We start from the raw sequence: 19,606 nt of genomic DNA on the forward strand, positions 1-19,606 counted from the left end.
AGCCAAGAAATGCCTGGAGCCACCAGAATTTGGAAGAGACAAAAAATGGATTTCTCCCTAGAGTCTCTGAAGGGAGCCCAGCCTCGCTGACATACTACACTTCAGGCCTCCAGAGGAGTGCGAATAGACTTCTGTTGCTTTAAGCCACCAAAGCAATGCATCTTTGTTCCAGTGGTCCTAGGAGACTAACACAAGACCCATCATCTCCTGTACCCCTCAGAGGTGCTCATCCAGTGGTGGACACAAAAGAGTTTAACTAGAAGTCTCCTCATGTCATAGCCAATTCCATTCACAAACAGCATTCCTGGAGTGGTAATATTTGCCTTATTATAAGGGAAGTAGTGAGCTTTCCTAAAAAGCTAAGTGACCTAGGGGCACCTGGGTGGCTCAGTCGGTTGAGCATCCAACTCTTGATTTCGGCTTAGGTTGTGATTTGGGGGCTGTAGGATCAAGCTCTGTATTGGGCTCTGTGCTCTGTGCAGAGTCTGCTTGGGATTCTCTCATTCTCTCTCTCCCTCTGCCCCTTGCTCTGCTTATGCAAGCGCGCACGCTCTCTCTCTCAAATAAACACATAAATAAACTGTAAAAAAAAAAAAAAAAAAGGCAAATGACCTGGCTGAGGGGACCAGGAGTGGGTATTTATACCAAGGGTCTCCAGTGGAGTCTCTGGGTAAAGCTGAGACCTTCCAGCAAGCACAGTGTTTTTTCCCAGGGGACACAGAGAGGAGGCAGACAGTGGGAGAAGGGTCTGCCCCAGGAGGAAATGAGACATCCCCAGGAAGTATCTTTCATGAAAAAAACATCACCACCCCCTGGGGAAGAGGTACCTCATCGTGGGATTCCCAGGTGGGGATGCACAAGGGAAGAACTCACCTGTTCCCTAATCCTGGGGCCTGGGACTACCCAGTTCACTGCACTTCTGACACCTCAAGAAAGGGAAATATGTCCACTTCTCAAAGGTACAGGACATACACATTTTAAAATTCACAAGAGGCAAAATGTGAGATAAAGCCAATCAACTTACACGTAGAATCCTTGAGAATTATCAATAATATCATAGATCATTTGCGATTTGATGGAGCTGAGCTTCTCCATGGCTGCTGCACCACCATTGTTCTTAATCCACTCCAGGACCAGGCCCATGACATAGATGCTGAAATAGAGATTAAAACAAATCCATTACATAATAATAATAATAATAAATTTAAAAATAAGACAAATCCACTTAGTTCAGCTTTGCAAAAGTGGAAAGACATTCAAGCAAACTATTGTTTAAGTCACGCTAAAACACACTTAAGAATGCCATGGGACAGACAAGATGAAAGCAGGCCATGTGCAGACCAAGGACAAAAGCGTGTCATGAAGCAAGAACTAGGATCCATCCAACTCTAGGCCCCTGAAGGTCATTCAGAACAAAGGTTTAATTAGATTCCTCTCTGGAACTCACAAGGGTCCCCATCTGTCCAGCCCAAGCCCTAATGCAAACTCTCCACAACACCTGGAACACACTTCCCTCTCTCCCCTGCAGCAAGCTTCCTCAGGACTCTGGCTCCCCACCCCCACCCAGTTAACCCCTTCACCTCCTACACTCCCTCTGCCCATACTTCCCATAGTTTGTACCTTCATTCCCTTATTTTATATTTCTCTGTGCCCATGACTTGGACTCTGTGGATGTAGGGGACCTAAAGCACCAAGGTTCACCTTTCCCACCCCCAAGCCCTCACATGGGGCCCTCTACCGTGCAGGAAGCAGTGTGACACGATGCTAGGAGCACAGGCTCTGAGTCAGTCCTGACTCTAGTCCCACTGCTGCCACTAAGAGGACTACCCACGAATAGTCACCTTGGGAATCCAAACCTCGACTTTCCCATCTGGAAAGAAGGAGGCCTCCCACCCTATGGTGGACACCCGGCATTTTAGCAGCCCTGATGCTCCTAAGCCTGCTCCCACCCAACAGGCAGATCCAGCTAGGTCCTTTGTCCCCTGGTCTCACAGTAGGGCGGGGGATCTAACCGAGCCAATCAGAGCCCTCCCTAGGACTCTCGCCTTGGCAGTGAGGACACAGAGGCCAACCTGTGTGTTGGTGAAAGTGTGAGACATGAGGAGGAACATTTGAAGGAGGGACACCTGGGTGGCTCAGTGGTTGAGCATCTGCCTTTGGCTCAGGGCATGATCCCGGGGTCCTGGGATCGAGGCACACATCGAGCTCCCCACAGGGAGCCTGCTTCTCCCACTGCCTATGTCTCTGCCTCTCTGTGTCTCTCATGAATAAATAAATAAAAATCTTAAAAAAAAAAAAAAAGAACATTTGAAGGAGACTCCTCTGAGAAAATGAAGCCAATATTCCAGCAGAAAGAAGCAAGGATCAGAAACAGAGAGCAGATGGGGTGGGATTCATGTCCCTGGTTCCAGGGGGAACCACTGCACCTCAGTGAGCTTGGGAGTGTTCCTTTCTGAACCAAAACGTCAACTCCATCACCTTTAAGACCTTGGGGCTTGAGAGGACTATAGAAGCCTAGGAGGCAGGTTCAGTGAAGTGCTCAGTGCAGGGTCCAGCACATGGCAAGTAGGTCCCACAAGTGTAGTCAGTGACATCTTCATTACCAAGTGCTCAAAACTAAACCAAACGGAGGACCTGGGTGGCTCGGTGGTTGGGCTCAGGTCATGATCCTGGGGTCCTGGGATTGAGTCCTGCATCGGGCTCCCCACAGGAAGCCTGCTTCTCCCTTTGCCTATATCTCTGCCTCTCTCTCTCTCATGAATGAATAAATAAAATATTTAAAAATAAAAATTAAAAAAACTAAACCAAACATACACAGTGCTGAAGAGCAGTGGATGGTTTCCCAGGGGTCTTCCAAAAGCCCTTCTCTTAAAAAGCTGCAAAGCGCACTTCACTAAAGCTTGTGGGGGCAGCAGCACAGGTCTTCAAAGGAAGAGACACCACCCACTGGAGCTGGGAATTTGAAGATCAGCTCTCAGCTACGTCCTCCCCAAAAGTGGGACAAAGGTCCCCTACAGGAATCTGTACAAAACAAGTTGCCAGGAGTCAATGTCCAGCAAAGACCTAGGGTGGTAACCCTTGGACAAGAGCTTCCTTGCTTACTCCCACCACGGTTTCCCACCACCGTGACCAGTTGAAGCGGGAGATCACTAGATCTGGAAGACACTCTAATAGCCAGAAGCTGGTGCCAGGGGAAGCCCAAGGTTCTGACTGGCTCACTCACTGGCTCAACCTGGTAGGTAGGAGACCCAGGTCTTTCCACCCAGAAGGTAGACCACAGACCCAGCTGCCAAGTGCAGCTGCCACAGCAGCTTCGCAGCACGTGTGTGTGGATGTGTGCTCCAGACGGGATGCCACCTGGCCACCCCTCTGTTCCGTAAGATGCTCTAGAATTCCCCTCAACCCCAAACTGCTCACTCACTCCCCTACAAACCACAGAAACACCCCTGCCCCACGATCCAAGCAGAGCCACTAGTGCCTATTCACTGACTATACTCTGCAGAGGTCACATTTTGCTTTTACCCACAGCTCTGTTATCCTAGAGTCCCTAGCTGCTTTCTCACTACTCAAACCCAAGGCTGCAGCGAGGCCCCAGGCAGGTCCACAATCCAAGCCAGTCCTCAACACCAACACACTGCCCTCTTTGTGGCTGTCATGTCCAGACTCACTGCCCAGAAACTCTGCCAATCTTAATGGGATCTGAGCAGGCAATCAGCAGAAAGCCCTCCTGTTTCACACGCTGCCCAGAGCCAGCACCCGGGTCTCGTCCCTGAAGCCTCAGCATGAAGGAAGCAGGTTCTCCCTGTGGCTTCTAATTCATTATTTATTTTTTTTAAAGATTTGTTTGTTTATTCATGAGAGACCCACAGAGAGAGAGAGGGAGAGACACAGGCAGAGGGAGAAGCAGGCTCCATGCAGGGAGCCCGATGTGGGACTCGATCCCGGGTCTCTAGAATCACACCCCAGGCTGATGGCGGCGCTAAACCACTAAGCCACCAGGGCTGCCCCTTCTAGTTCATTATTAACTCATGCTTCTCCAAACTCTTCAAAATACAGGGGACCTAAATGCATATGCAGCTCTGCAATTTGGTCTCAACTCTCTTCACTAACCAATGGAACATACCTGATTCATGCCTTCACTTCTAAAACGCCACCTACATCACACACACATACCATTTAAAGCCTGCCTATTGGGACGCCTGGGTGGCTCAGCAGTTAAAGCTCCTGCCTTCGGCTCAGGAGAGTCCCTAACCCGTGCATGTACACTAGTGTTTTCTCTCTCTTGAAAATAAAGATCTTAAAAAAAAAGTATACCAGAAAGTCCCTGGAAAAACTCTTCCCGGCTATTTGTCCTGATGATTCAAACCGCAGAAGCACATCTGCTTTTGGGGTTCATGGTGAGTGAGGTTAAGGCCCTAAACAAGCTCACACACTCCTCCTCTGCTAAGAAAGGTGGTCTTGGTTGATGGGGTTATTTTGTTTCTTATTAGTTATTTTCCCTCATACTACAGCAAAGACAAATTTAGACTTACAGGTTCAGTCTGTCATGGTAAATAAAAAATTGTTTTGTGGGAACAGAAGGGAAGTTTAGGCATCTTTTTGCCCATCCATTCATTGGGTTTAGGGTGATCTACTAAAGGGTTAAAACAGAATGACCACGTGTTCCTTTATTCCACCCCAATTCACTGCTCAGAGCTACAGGCAACAATGTCAAGGCCAGTTAGCCAGCCCAGTTCACACACAATGTCCAGGGCCTGTGGTCATTCAGCTCTGATTTTGAAAGGAGGAAAAAAAGTCTTCTTTTCCAATGCGGGGCCTTTTCCAGGGCTTCTGCGTGATACAAAGTTCGGAAGGGTTCTTCATGCCTTATCAGCTTACCCTCAAGATTGGGGAGGGCATTTGGCACGAATCTTCCCATCTCCAACTTAGGAGCTTATTCTCACTGGACAAGCTACAATTTTCTAATCTTGAACATTAAAGTACCACAAACGAACTCTGAGGTTTTTCAAATCATAGATTTAGGGTAATTGCCCAACTATATACACTTTTACTTTTCTCTTCTTTCAGGGTAAAAGAAAGCAAAGCAATTCCCAGAGGGTGTCTTGGCCAGAACATATTTACCCAAGTCTCTCTTATCTGCTACATTTACATGATTCTGATCAATATTAACAATCCCGCCCAGGGATCCCTGGGTGGCGCAGCGGTTTGGCGCCTGCCTTTGGCCCAGGGTGCGATCCTGGAGACCCGGGATCGAATCCCATGTCGGGCTCCCGGTGCATGGAGCCTGCTTCTCCCTCTGCCTGTGTCTCTGCCTCTCTCTCTCTCTCTCTCTCTCTCTCTGTGACGATCATAAATAAAAAAAATAAAGTGCTGATGCTTTAAAAAAAAAAAAAAAAAACAATCCCGCCCAATGAAGTACCTAGGTGGCTCAGTCAGTAAAGCGTCTGCCTTCAGCTCAGGTCGTGATTCCAGGGTCCTGGGATTGAGTCCCAGTCAAGATGGGATTCCCTGCTCAGCAGGGAGCCTGCCTCTCCCTCTCCCTCTGCCCCTACTCCTGCTCTCTCTCACACACACAAATAAATCAATAAAATCTTAAAAAAAAAAAAAAGAACCTGCCCTTGGATGGTCTCAGGTGGTCTCAGTTATTAACACTACTCTGATCTGCCTAGGGAAAAAGATTTGCCCCCTTTCTGCCCTTTCTGGCTACCCCTGCTCCATAGGAGAGCTCTGGGGAGGCAGCATCTGCCCTCCCGCACCCCTCCCCACTCTCCCCCAGGTGACCAGCTGACCAGCTGACTCATCGGGTGAAGGCCTGGAGCTGATGCCAGCGCAGGGGCTGGTAGGGCCATGGCCCTGCATGAGAGTCACTGAAAGGAGCCCTTCCTCTCTGTGTCTCTAGGTCTGACTCCAGACATTGTTGTCTCTTATCATTTTGTCATATTGATGAGACACACTGACCCGCTTTCTCACTGTTCCCGTTGACTTTTCACCCTAATATTAACAAACAGCATTTGAACATATTCATCACATTTTCCATAACTTGCTTCACGGTAACTCTTCGTTACCAGAGAAGGTGCCAGAGGGTGTGCCCCCCACTCCCCGGCTCCTCCGGGCTGTGCTCAGATCTGAACTTGCCAGCTTTCAAGCCAGATTTCAGGCACAATGTTCTCCCTGCCTCTTCCTGGGGCCCAGGGTGGCCTCTGCATCGCCCTGAAAGATTCACGACTGCGAGCCCGGCCCTGTCCTCGCTGGGGGGGTGGGGGGGCAAACACCTCCTATCCCTATGCGGCCTGGCACCTAAGCCCCTTCCCCAGGGGCCCTGCACCTACGTCTTCACTGCTCAGCACCCCCAGTTCTACTTCCCAACGTAGCCAGTGATCACTAGTCATTTTACTGCTGGACCCCAGAGATGGGAGGAGTCGGGGAGAAATCCAGCCCTACTGCCCCACCCTTCCCAGGCATCTGAGAAACCCTTTCACCCAGGATGAAACAGAGTGGGATTTACAGGTGACCAGGAGAGTAAGCACCCCATTCCCTGAGGAAAGCAAGAGATACAAATGAGTGGCTGTGTCCCTTGCCAGCTGTGAGGAGAGGCAGCAGGAAATTCCATCAGAATTCTAACTTTGAAAAACAACACCTTTCTTTCCTATGGCAAATTATGCGGGAGATTTTTCTATAGGCAGCCCCGTGGGGGAGAGCTCTGGCAACGTCCCAACCCACGAGGGACTGCTGCCTGCACCAGCCCAAGCCCACCCTTTCACACGCTCTTCTGAGAGCACCTGCACCCATCGTAGAAAACTCCATTATGGAAGAGCTAGACTCTAACAGTGACCTACTCACCTAAGACCAACTCCTTCAAACAGAAATACATGCACACTGATCATCTCACTTCTGGGGAACTCTAAGGTACAAGGTGTACACATCCTGGCTCTGAAGCCAGGCTACCCGAGTTCAAATCCCAGCCAGGCCATGTCCTAGAAGTATGACCTCTGCTTCTTTACCTACAAAATGGGAATTAATAGTATCTAACCTCCTAGAGTGCTTGGGGGGATTAAAAGGATCATACATATAAAGTATCTCACAATTCTATTTCATGCCCGCCTGAAAGATAAATCCATAAACTCTGGCTCTTCCCTCCCCTGCTAAGGCTCTGGAAACAAACACCAAGAGAAACAACAATAATAATACAGCAACTAACATTTATAAATCACCAAGTACCAACCACTAAGTACAGATAGATAGATACATATGTATGTATGTATATATATGTGAGTGTGTGTGTGTGTGTGTGTATGTATATGTCTCCTCATGGCAACCCAATCAGCAGGGTACTTTTATTTCTCCTGGAGGAACTTGCTGCACACACAGGTTAAGTGACTTGCCCAAGGTCACACAGCCAGTAAGTACTACAATTTCCCAGGCAACTGTTAAATCCTAGGGGTCACAAGATTTTCACAAAATAACCTGAGACTAGCTGTTAAACGATCACATTACGGGGGCAGGGAAGCCTTAATTTCCTGATGTGCCTCAAGACACTTTTTTCCCTTGCCCAATGGGAAGCCAAGTTTACAGGACACCTGCAGATAGGGTGAAAAACCAGAATGGTGTTTTTTCCAAGCCAGTATGTTCACTGCCAAGGGGCCAACAGGGAAAGAAAAGCAAGCTGCAGGAGGCCTGGCCTCTCAAAGCCCTTTACTTAAAGTAAAGATTGCATTTATTTATTCAAGACAGAAAGCAAGTGAGAGAGAACATGAGCAGGGGGAGGGACAGGGGCAGAGGCAGAGGGACAAACAGACTCCCCACTCAGTAGGGAGCCCAATACAGAACATGAGCAGGGGGAGGGACGGGGCAGAGGCAGAGGGAGAAGCAGACTCCCCACTGAGTAGGGAGCCCAATACAGGGCTCGATCCCAAGACCCTGAAATCATGACCTGAGCTGAAAGCAGACGTTTAACCCACTGAGCCACCCAGGTGCCCCTTGAAGTCCTTCTCCAAAGCTTTACAGGTTGTTTGAGATACAACCTTGCTGCTTCATTTGCAGAGAGCTTTTGGGTTAATGGTGAACCAGTGAGGCTGTCGAGATCAAAGAAAAACACCACCCCCCAAAAGAAAGGGCAAGAAAACCTGATTGAACAGGGTACAGGAGGTTAAGAGGGAGAAGCAAGCTGGGCAGAGAATCCTGATAGGAAGTCTGGGCTATTAGGTCACTGGTTTCACGAACACATGCTCTTCTCTAAAAAGCTCTGCCAGGAGAGAGTGAGACCCCCCTCCCCCAATCAGTCCCCAAGCCAAGCCCCAGAGCAAACCTGAAGCACGGCGGTGTGTTGTACAAGGAGCTGTTTCCAGCCTGCACTTTGTATTCCAGGACCGAGGGGCACTCTCTGAGGGCGAACCCCAGCAGGTCGTCACGGATGATCACAATCGTGACCCCAGCAGAGCCCACATTCTTCTGGGCACCAGCAAAAATCACACCAAACTGAAAAACAGGAGACGTGCTGCTTTAGATACACTTGGGTCATTTTTTGTAAATGTATTCAAATTTCTCTGATCCCTTTCCAAAGCCAGAGGAGGTGATTCTGTTCTAATCCTGCTCAGAATGCATTCCACTCTCTGAGGGCATCTCCATCTATCTGGGACAGCAAACATACTCACGAGTTCAGAGGCCTGCAGGTTACATTATGTGCCTGGTCCTTCTCACCAGCAAGGGGCTAGCCCGAGCCCATCACTATAAAGATCTCACACATACTTTTTTTCTTCTAAGATTTTATTTATTTATTCATGAGAGACACAAAGAGAGAGGCAGAGACACAGGCAGAGGGAGAAGCAGGCTCCCCGCGGGGAGCTCGATGTGGGACTTGATCCCAGGACCCCAGGATCACGCCCTGAGCCAAAGGCCGATGCTCAACCACTGAGCCACTCAGTGTTCCAGCAGCTTCATTTTAATTACTGGTTTGGGTGTAAAAAGGAGGCATACAGAGTGAATATGAATAGGTATGAGAGGGCCCAAGTAGAGCTTCAGTTTGGGAAGATAAAAAGTTTTGGAGATGGATGGTGGTGATGTTTGCACAACAGTGTTAATGTACTTAATGTCTCTGTACTGTACAAAATGGTTAAAATGGTAAGTTTTATATTATGTATCTTTTACCACAGTATGTTTTAAAATGGCAGGCTACCATTTAGTGAGTTTGTTTTTAAATGCTTTACAGATATCACACCCCCGCCTTGCATGCACTTGAGTGCAGTGCTCCTCGGCACGCCTTGGTGTGCCACTTGGAAAGTCTGTGTCCTGTTGATGCTCTTGGAGTTGAGGTGGGCTCAAGAAAGGTGGAGCTCCTTCACACACCCACCAAGCTTGGATAATCTGGGAAGTCAGCAAGCTATCCCAATGTACTGGCTAAAATATTTCCTAAGAGGCACCCTCAAAGGCAGATAAACTCCCCAAGGACTCCAATGTGATTCTGTGAGGCAATCATTAACACAGGGTGGTAACACGGAGACTTACACATTCTGACAACCCACTTAAACAAGCAACTGTTGGCCTGGTCATTGGGAGCTGCCTTGGCCTCAGGGTCTCTGCTGGCCCAAGACACTCTGGGCCTTTCCTTGTTCTTAGATATCTTAAAAATGCCGTTACAAAATCCAAAACACTGGAACTCCCCCACCAGGGCCTTTTATATTGTACCTTGGAAACATCCACTGGCTTGGACAGGAAGTTTGAGGACATGTCGCAAACCAGCACTGCTCCCTTGACGTCAGGGATAAAGTCAAACTCCACTCCATGCACGGTCTCGTTGGCGCAGTAATACACATAGGAGGCATCCGGGCTGAGGTTCCAGGTGCTTGGATCTGGAATTTCTATCACAGAAGAAAAGGTGAAGACTCTTTCATTCTTCTTTCCTTGTGTAGGTGAGAATGACCAGGAATGACACCCCTCCCCTAGCAGTGAAAGGCTATTCCAAAGCCCTCCCAAGTGAAACTACATTATGCATCTTACATTATAATTCCCATCACCAACCTAAAAGGATTACCCAGCCCATCCTTTTGACAGTTATTGGGAGCACTAATCTTCAAGAATGGTATGGTGGATATTTGGTATTTTTCCTATACTCCAGTCTCTATCCATCCTATATCCACTGAGTTCCTTCTTGGAGCTCCAACCTCCCCAACTCAGCCCATGCAGTTCCAGTGTAGCCAATTCCACCAGCAGCCACATGACTGAATGGGAATGGTGTACAGGAGATGCTGAGGCTGTCCTGGGGAATGCTTTAGCAAAGGCACTGAAACCTGGGAGAATATAAGGTCAGGAGCATCTTCTAAAAGGGAAGGGGGGGGGGTGCCTGGGTGGCTCAGTTGGTGAAGCATCTGCCTTTGGCTCAGGTCATGATCCCAGAGTCCTGGGATCAAGCCGTGTGTCGGGGTCCCTGCTCAGTGGGGAGCCTGCTTCTCCTTCTCCCTCCGTCCCTCCCCCAGCTTATGCTCTCACTAGCTCTGCTCTCTCTCTCAAATAAATAAATAAAATCTTTAAAAAAAAAAAAAACCACTCCTGTTTTTAATTAATTAATTAATTAATTAAAGGGAAGGAATAACTTTCATGATTATGGAGCCATCATAGAGGAGACAGGGAGAGGCACCAAGACCTGCAGACACTGTTGGGGTCCTTGATCAAGCCATACCTAAAACCAAACTGGCACAGGCTTTCTCAGCTGAGGAAACCTATGAATATTCTTTCTGCAGCAGCCAGTTAGTAATCTAAACAAATAAGGCCATGCAATCTAAATGATATCAAATCAATTACCGACAAGAAGGAATTAAAAACTGCAGGTTGCCCAGGGCAGGGGTCACCTGGTATCTGAAGAGAAACCACCCACCTGGCAGCATTTGTCAGCATTTCATTGTCATTAGGGAGTTCAGATCCCAGCACTTACTCGTGTAACTCCCAAGTTTAGGGTGGACGACATTCACAGTCCCAAACTTCTTGGCTTCTTCAGCGGCCTTAGCTGACCAAGATCCTGTCACCACATAGTCGGCACACCTTCCTGCTTTCCGGCTAATCAGGTTTAAGGGGACAGCACTGAACTGCCCAGACCCACCACCTTGCACAAAAATCACCTTGTAGTTGTCTGGAACGGCTCTGGGCAGAAGCACAGGAGACAGTAAAGAGAGATACACAGAGGGTCAAAGAAAGAGAATGAGCGATGCTCTACCAGCTTTTTACCTTGGGTGAATATACTACAAGAAATATGGTAGAGTCCTACCACTGCTTGGCCTTCCCCAGAGCCCTCCCTTGGGCTCTGTGGTGGAAGCCTATGGGTATTATTTGGAGGGAAGCTAAGAACACCCTGCTCTTCCTTTAGGGACTCATCTTGCTACTACTCTCAATCTACGAGGTTCAAGGATGGCCAACCCTGGCTCCAGCTGATGAGCATAGGACTCAAGCTGGCCTGTGCAGTCTGGTTCTGAGACCTTTGCTCAAACGTCTGGAAAAAGGGAACGGTTTCTATTGAGGGAAAGAACAAACCAGTCAATCCTACAACCACCAGTGGCCATCTGGTGAGGCCAACACATAAAAAAGCAAAGCCAGGAGATGGAAGAAAAGACCTTCCCGGATTTCACCTGAGCTCCTAAATCACTCCTGCACTTTACAGTTACAGAAGGTAACACATTTCCTCTTTTTGCTTAAGTCCAGAGTTGGGCTTCTGTCACTTGCAACCAGAAGTCCTAAAAATAGATACTTGCTGGTCCATGCTATGAACCAAATGACACTAGTAAAGGATCTTAGGTAATGTTATAGGCCTAAGCACATAATCACATACTGATGTACATTAGATTAACAGCGAAATGTTTTAACTCCAGGATAGAATATTAAGATGTTCACTGGAATGGCTACAGGCAGTAGGAGAAGACCAGCTCCAGAGGGACTAGGTCATGGAAACTGGACCCAGCCTCTGAGTAAGGCCAGAGCTTGGGGACAGATATACAGAAAGCAGATGGCTGGGGAGAGAGATCTAGGACAGAGGCACAAATACCAAAGGGCAAGGCAACGTGAGAGGGTCCTGGGGAATGGGTGGTGTACAAGTATCTGGTCCTGAACCACATGTGCCTGTGATCATGCAGGGCTTGCAGGCCAGTCTCATTAGGAGGCTCTAAACATGAGGTTCTCGGCAGCTGGGAAGGCTGGCAGTCCAGGGCAGGGTTCCAGCCACCAAATAGAAAAGAAGCCCAACACCTGGATGGAAAGACACCGACAGAGGCCCAGGTACACGGGTGCAAGGTAGGCACCTGGTTAGGAAAATAAAGGATAACCCATAAACTGAACTGGGAGTCCAGTCCCAAGAGGCTGACATGTCAAATGTCACATCTTCTGGGCCAAGGTTCCAAATACCTGTTCCATGAAGGACAGGACTGTGCTGTGAACATGACATGGGACCCAACAGACAGACCCCATGTGCAAAGCCAAACAAACAATTACTGGTTGACCACTCACATTGCAATGGGCTTCTACTGCTCCTCACAAAAATGTAACCAGCCTACCCCATCTGAAGCATTTTATCAAGGCAATTTAAAATTTTATCGGTACAATTCCAGTCTTGTAAATGAGATAATTCAAATTTGGACCCTTGAAATCTTAATAATAATTACCTCTGACTGTGGGGTTACAGATAATTCCAGTTTCATCTTTGACATTCAGTTTTTCCTAAACTTTCTACCGTGAATATGCACTAGTTTCATGAGCAGAAAACATGTTTTTTTTTCTTTCAAGATTATTGTATTCGTAACATATGTGAATATATTTAGATAATATATATATAAGTCTCTCTTTTAAGCAGCAATCTATTTAAGAGTAAGGTTTCCTCTGGGTAAGGAGAGTAGTGCAGATAAGCTAAGAGGGATCATTTAAGAAGTGCCTGGAGTGAAGAACTCTTAAAATTACCCAAAGAGTCTGCTCAAGATGAAGTTTTCTGCAGTGATTCTGACTCAGCTGGGTTCAGTGGGGCCCTGCACTTGAATTTTTTAATACCTGCCCCAGCTGGGTGATTCTGACAGGTGGTATGAGGCCCATGCTTTAAGAACCAGTGTGCGGACCAAGATGACCATTTTTTGTTATTTAAATCCCCGTTAAGCCAGAAAAATCTTTCCTGGATATAATAATTTCAAATCTTTGGAAATACCACAAAAAATAAAAACACACAGGGGTGCCGGGTGGCTCCATCAGTTAAGTACCTGAGTCTGAATTTTGGCTTAGGTCATGATCTCAGGGTTGTGAGATTGAGCCCTACATGGGGCTCTGCCCTGGGCATGGAGCCTGCTTAGCATTCTCTCTCTCCCTCTCCCTTCTCTCTCTTTAAAAAAATAAATAAAAACACCCACAAACTCAGGATGGGAAACAAGTAAAGAGCATTATGTACTAATTTAGTGAGTTTGGGAGAATTTTTAAAAGATTCTTTTTAACTATGAAATATTCTTAACACACAGCAGAGAAAATACCCTAAGAGACACCCACATATGCAGATTATCAATGAGTAACAACTTTGGTCTTTAAAATTTTAAACTTACAACAATTCCCGCACAAGATTCTCTGCGTTGTTAATAATCTTGGCAAAATCTGATGATCTGTGGCTCATTTCTGTGGAAGGAAAGATAAACAAGAAAACAAAGTTCCCGCTTAAAACCAAACAAACAGAAATAACTTTAGAAAGAACTACACAATTTGCAAATGAAATAATTTCAGTCATCTTGCACTCAAATTGTTGGCCAAGTTTCACTTCGTTTAGGAGAGAAATGCAAACTTATTTTCACATTGCAAACATCTGATGAGCTTTAGAGTCACAGGAGAACGATTTTTCAAGTGGCACACTCATTAAATGAGCCATTTACTAATTCAGCCTTCCGTCCCTGTGATTTCTCACATCATTCCCACAACCACAAATCCGTGTGCAAAGGCTACCCGGTAAAACAACAGCACAACATTCCAGTGTAGCTGGCACTGCACAGAAACCCAAGTGCGCATCCCAAACCCACAGGAACAAAATTTAATAGCAGTGAGCATACGGTTAACCCTATGATCTCTTAATACTCTGCAGCCTTTGGAATCACCAAAAAAAAAAAAAAAAGGAAAAAGGAAATTGAATTTTAAAAAGTAAATTTTGCAATTCAAAGCGGATCCCCTTCCCTAAATGATAAAGGAGAAATTTACTGAAATTATTAATGGGCAAAGGCTTATAGACTTTTAAACTTTTACTAAGTTCATTTTTAAGTACAGTCAAAACTGTTAAATGAATGGAAGGGAATACAGCAGAGGTTTGGGGCACTGCAATGCACATGTTGGGCAGCTTCTGATCTTAGATGCTATGAATAGCAAACACAGACACACAAGAACCTATCACCAGCATGTATGCTGATTTCAAAACTGCTTCTAGGGGCACCTGGGTGGCTCAGTCGGTTAAGCAACTGCCTTTAGCTCAGGTCTGATCACTGGGTCCTGGGATCGAGCCCCCCATGGGGCTCCCTGCTCAGCCGGAGTCTGCTTCTCCCTCTGCCACTCTCCCCCACTCATGCTCTCTCCTCTCTCTCAAATAAGTAAAATCTTAAAAAAAAAAAAAAAAAAAGAACTGCTCCTATCAAACATGCAACCAACGTTACTAAAATATAAAAATAGGGATCCCTGGGTGGCGCAGCGGTTTGGCGCCTGCCTTTGGCCCAGGGCGCGGAGACCCAGGATCGAGTCCCACGTCGGGCTCCCGGTGCATGGAGCCTGCTTCTCCCTCTGCCTGTGTCTCTGCCTCTCTCTCTCTCTCTCTGTGTGACTATCATAAATAAATAAAAATTAAAAATAAATAAATAAATAAAATATAAAAATATATCCATAAAGACCTAAAGATCAAGGAGAAAAATTCGAAGCTTGATGCATTTTAATCAGTTCCCTTTGGAACCCAGATATTCCTAATCAAAAAATAAATCTTACCAAGAACACTAATTCCGATTTCTTTGTAGTCTAATAATTCTTTTTGTATCTCTAACAGTACCTAGAAGAAATAAGAGAAAATAAAATGATTTGAATAATCTGCACAGAGGTCTCCCTCTACACATCAAACAGAGCCTGTGACATCCAGAAGTTTCTACCCTGCCTATGGCCAAACCCCTTCCTCCCACCCAGACCACAGAGCCCTGCTGATGCAACTTACATACAAGTGTAAAATTATGTAACATGATTGATGTTAAAATGCAATTTTCCCCAAAGGTATGAATTTACTTAGATATAAAAATTCACCTGGATTCAAATAAAAAACAAAGAATTTTTCTGATGACAACCCTTAACTGTCAAGAGAAGACCTTTGGGAAAACCAGATTCCCCAGAAAATGTCCCCTCCACAATTACATTTCTCAGTCTCTGAAGGCAAAAGTACAACAAAATGCATGAAGTTCTGGGTTCAGGGAACATTGAAAAAAAAAAAAAGTCAATTAGGCTGAAATTAAACAGATAACTCAATTTTCCATCTCACTGGTCTAAGATGCTCAACTGGGACAGGTTGGGTGTGCAGGAATTAGGAAGCACCTGCTGTGAGTTAAGATTAATCCAGAGGGATAGTGACATATCCCTCTCACCAAGAGAGCCCTGAGGGTGATATTCTTGTCCCCAATTTGCAAATAAGTATCCACAGCTGCTCTGCAGAGTTTGCACCTGGCCAGCCCCTTGACCCCTCTACAAAGATTACTGTAGTCCCTTAACCATGTCCTACCTTACAGGGACACCTGGGCAGGGGGCCCCAGCGTACTGCCAAGCCCAAAGAGTCAGGAAACAGAAGCACGGTCCACCACCCCTACCAAAACACAGCTGGCTTCGGAGGATCCCCAAGGGTATTTCCTTCCACAAGGTAAGCAGAATGCAAGTCACTACACGATGAAAAACACTTACCAATCCTTTATTTTTCTTTTTAAGAAGAAAGAGAGAAAGCCCTATCAGAGATGAACGCTAAAGTGTGTGAAATGACATGATAGCTCGGATTGACTTTAATATAATCCAGAGGCTCCTGGGTGGCTCAGTCTGTGGAGCATGGGACTCTTCACCAAGGGTTGTGAGTTCAAACCCCATGTTGAGTATAGATATTACGTAAAAAAAAAAAAAAAAAAAAATAGCTGATATTTTTTAAAAACTATTTGTCACTGTTTTTGCTAACTGACTAGACCATTATTAGTACTGGCTGATCAAACACACTTAATGAATCCTTTCTTTAATTAAAACAAACAGAATCATCTTTGAATACCTGTTTAAGACAGGATTTCTCAAAAAAAAAAAAAAAGACAGGATTTCTCTTACAGACTGTATCCCTGAAATGAGTTTATAATCCAAATCATTACAAAGAGTTTTAAAGATTTCTACCTCAGAAGCATGTGCCCTCTACTCCAGTGGAGCTTTTTTTCAAACTGCAGCATGCAATCACTCTTGTGGATCACAACTAATTTCTTTTTAAATGAAATAGAATAGACTAGAGTAGTATATATGTCATAGTTATTTAGGCTAAATATTTCATAAGGCTTTAATCAAAATCATATGTATATACTTCATCATTTTGTAGAATATATTTGTCCTTGTGGTCACAGTCAACAATAAAGTTTAAAAAGCTTCTCTAGAGGCACCTGCGTGGCTCAGTGGTTGAGCATCTGCCTTTGGCTCAGGGTGTGATCCCGGATCCTGAGATCCAGTCCTGACTCCCCGTGGGGAGCCTGTTTCTCCTTCTTCCTAGGTCTCTCTCTGTGTGTCTCTCATGAATAAATAAATAAAATCTTTAAAAAAAAAAAAAAAGCTTCTCTAATTCTTACAATAAAATCAAATCAGGGGCACCTGGGTGGCTCAGTGGTTGAGCATCTGCCTTTGGTTCAGGTCATGATCCTGGGGTCTCGGGATCGAGTCCCGCATCCGGCTCCCCATGGGGCGCCTGTGTCTCTGCCTCTCTCTTTGTGTCTCTCATGACTGAATAAATAAAAATATTTTTAAAAATTATAAAAAATAAAATAAAATCAAAACTCATAAAAAGCAACATCTGCCACTTCCTCCCACCCCATCCCCCCCAGAGAGGGTATCTGAGGACAAAAATCCTCCCAAGAAAATAATAAATAATTGTATTACTGAAGACAGCTGCCATTTTAATAAATGCGTAAGAAATTGCACAGAGGGGATCCCTGGATGGCTCAGCGGTTTATTTAGCGCCTGCCTTTGGCTCAGGGTGCAATCCTGGAGTCCCGGGATCGAGTCCCATGTCAGGCTCTCGGCATAGAGCCTGCTTCTCCCTCCTCCTGTGTCTCTGCCTCCCTCTCTCCCTCTCTCTCTCTCTCTCTATGTCTATCATAAATAAATAAATCTTAAAAAAAAAGATTGCACAGAGAGGGGCATCCGGCTGGCTCAGTTGGTAGAGCCTGTGACTCCTGATCTCAGGGTCCTGAGTTCGAACCCCACCGCGGAGAGAGTACTTGAAGGAAAAGAAAAAACAGAAGAAAAGAAAAGAAAAGAAGAGAGAAAAGAGCGAGCTAGCACAGGGAACAGATAGGCTCCAAAACATGGAGAGGGGACAAAGGTGAGAAGGGTACAAGAAATATTTGCACAGCTCTAGCAGGGAAGGAATCTCGCCTAAAACAGACTGTAATAAGTAGGAAAAACCCAGCCTTGTTCTCTCAGCTACTATGAGCCTGTCCCTAGAAAAGCACCAAGTCCTTTCCCTTCTAAAATTATGAGATTCTGTTCTTACAACACAGAGGAGGCTCTATCCGGGGAGATTTCTACTCTTTTCAACAATAGATCATTGTAAAGCACTTGGCTATGTCCCATGTTGCTACAACATATTATCGGAGTCGTTGTGGTCAGAAAAAAATACAACAGCAGTGATAGCCGCTTGTCAATCAAGGCCCCTCACAAGCTGCCTTCTTCACGGGGGGTGGGGGTGGGGGGGTGGGAAGAAGGGATGGGCCTGGGGGAGGGGCGGAAACCTGGCAGGCGGCCCGGGAAGGCAGGGAGTGAGTTCCACTTGAACTTGAAAAGTCTGCTCTCGGCCCCAGGGAAAATTCAATCATCCCATTTCCTCCGAAACAAAATGAAGCGAACTGGGCTGACAGCCCAACACCAACCAGAATTTGAATACTCGAACGCCTTTAGGAGTCAAGCCAGTTTAAAAAAAAAAAAAAAACAAAACACAACCTACGCGTGAAATAGGGCTGGAATAAAGGGGGGGGGGGGGTAAGGGGAGGTTCTCTTGGGAAACAAAGGCTGGACCGGAGGCTTTCAAATCTCCATTTCTGCAAAGCCAAGTTCCCAAGTGCTGGCTAAACCAAACACTCCTCACGAGGGGCTCTGCGCGCGGCCCCCGTGTGCAACCCCCCGCAGTTAATGCATCCCCCATTCCCCACTCACTCGCTGTCCATTCACGGATCCCCTCACCACTGCCTGGCTCGCGGCACTGCCCCCCAAGGCGAACCCAGAGAGGAGAGCTTTGCCTTTCCGCCCCCCCCCCCCTCCCCAGGAGGCGCGGCCCCGGGTCTGCAGGTGCGCTGCGCGGGCGAGCCTGGTCCTGCGAGGCGCTCACGGGCCGTCGGCGCCAGGCGCAGCGGCACAAGCACGTCGCCGAGCTCCCCTGCCCCGGTGCACGCTTCCAGAAGCCCACTTGTGCGAGGCATCCGGGCCCGGGCGTGCGCGCCGGTGCGGAGCGCTCCGCGGGGCCCTAGCGCGGGGCGGAGATGCGCAGCCCCCGCGCGCGGGCCCCCGCCCCGGCCGCCCTCCCGGCGCGCGCTCGTGCAGCCTTACCGAGCGAGGCAGCTTGGCAGGCCCGGGCCCGAAGTTGACCACCTGCCTCGGGGCGCTCATGGTGCGGCAGCGCAGGCGACGGGGCGGCGGGGAGCGGCGAATCGCGTGCGCGGCGCGAGTGTGCGGCGGGCGCGCGGTCTCCGGCTCCCGGCTCCGGCTCCCGGCTCCCGGCTCCCAGCCGGCGCCGCCATTGGCCCGCGCTGTCGCAGGCCCTGCGCTAATTGGGTCGCGCTGCGGGGCTCGCAGCCCCATTGGTCGCGCTCGCAGCTAGGCCCGGCAGCAGTTGCTCCTCCCCCCGGTTACTGTTTCGACTCCCTTTTCTGATCACTGCAAGGCGCGCGGGAGATTGCACCAGCCGCCCGGCTCGGCAGGGTGCCCGCGCTAGGATCGTGGGCGGCGGGAAAAGGCTTCCCCTGCCCACGTGCCTTAGTGCTTCTGCAGCCCGGATCCGGCCCGTTCCCGCCTTCCAACCCTGACCCCAGCCCCTCTCTGTCGGTCGCACCGGGAGATGTGGAGCAAATCGCTGCTCGATGGAACCACCCCTGCTTCACCAGCCCCTGGCCCGGGCTCTGATGCGCGTTTCCGAACCAGCACTTACTAATCCACCAAACTTTTCTAAGCGCCCCCCGCGAGCCCCAGATACTCCAGCGAAGAGGCAGGGCTCCCAGGAAAAGGAACTGCAGGGTGGAGGATGAACGGGGGGAGGGGTTCTCTGCAGGGGGCCAGGAGCAGAGCGGGATGCAAGGATGGGGGCGGCCAAGGACTCTGGGAGGGGCACCAGCCAGGGAAACCTGGGTGCCCCCCCCCGCCCAGGCAA

At 47.8% G+C, this 19,606-nt stretch overlaps 1 protein-coding gene across 1 annotated transcript in view; it reads right to left on the reverse strand.

Annotated features, from left to right (window-relative positions):
- Window positions 1-18,944, reverse strand: part of PSAT1 (phosphoserine aminotransferase 1) — a 31,622-nt gene extending 12,678 nt beyond the window's left edge. Inside the window, exons 1-7 of the mRNA XM_038527029.1 lie at window positions 18,790-18,944; window positions 14,962-15,022; window positions 13,554-13,623; window positions 10,925-11,130; window positions 9,682-9,854; window positions 8,306-8,475; window positions 1,025-1,153 (exon numbers count right to left, since the gene is read on the reverse strand). Coding sequence (XP_038382957.1) covers window positions 1,025-1,153; window positions 8,306-8,475; window positions 9,682-9,854; window positions 10,925-11,130; window positions 13,554-13,623; window positions 14,962-15,022; window positions 18,790-18,849 — 869 coding nt within the window. The 5' untranslated portion in view covers window positions 18,850-18,944. The remainder of the gene's footprint in view (window positions 1-1,024; window positions 1,154-8,305; window positions 8,476-9,681; window positions 9,855-10,924; window positions 11,131-13,553; window positions 13,624-14,961; window positions 15,023-18,789) is intronic.
- Window positions 18,945-19,606: the final 662 nt, after the last annotated feature.

Source organism: Canis lupus, chromosome 1 (genome assembly GCF_011100685.1).
Source record: "Canis lupus familiaris isolate Mischka breed German Shepherd chromosome 1, alternate assembly UU_Cfam_GSD_1.0, whole genome shotgun sequence".
Taxonomy (NCBI): Eukaryota; Metazoa; Chordata; class Mammalia; order Carnivora; family Canidae; genus Canis; species Canis lupus.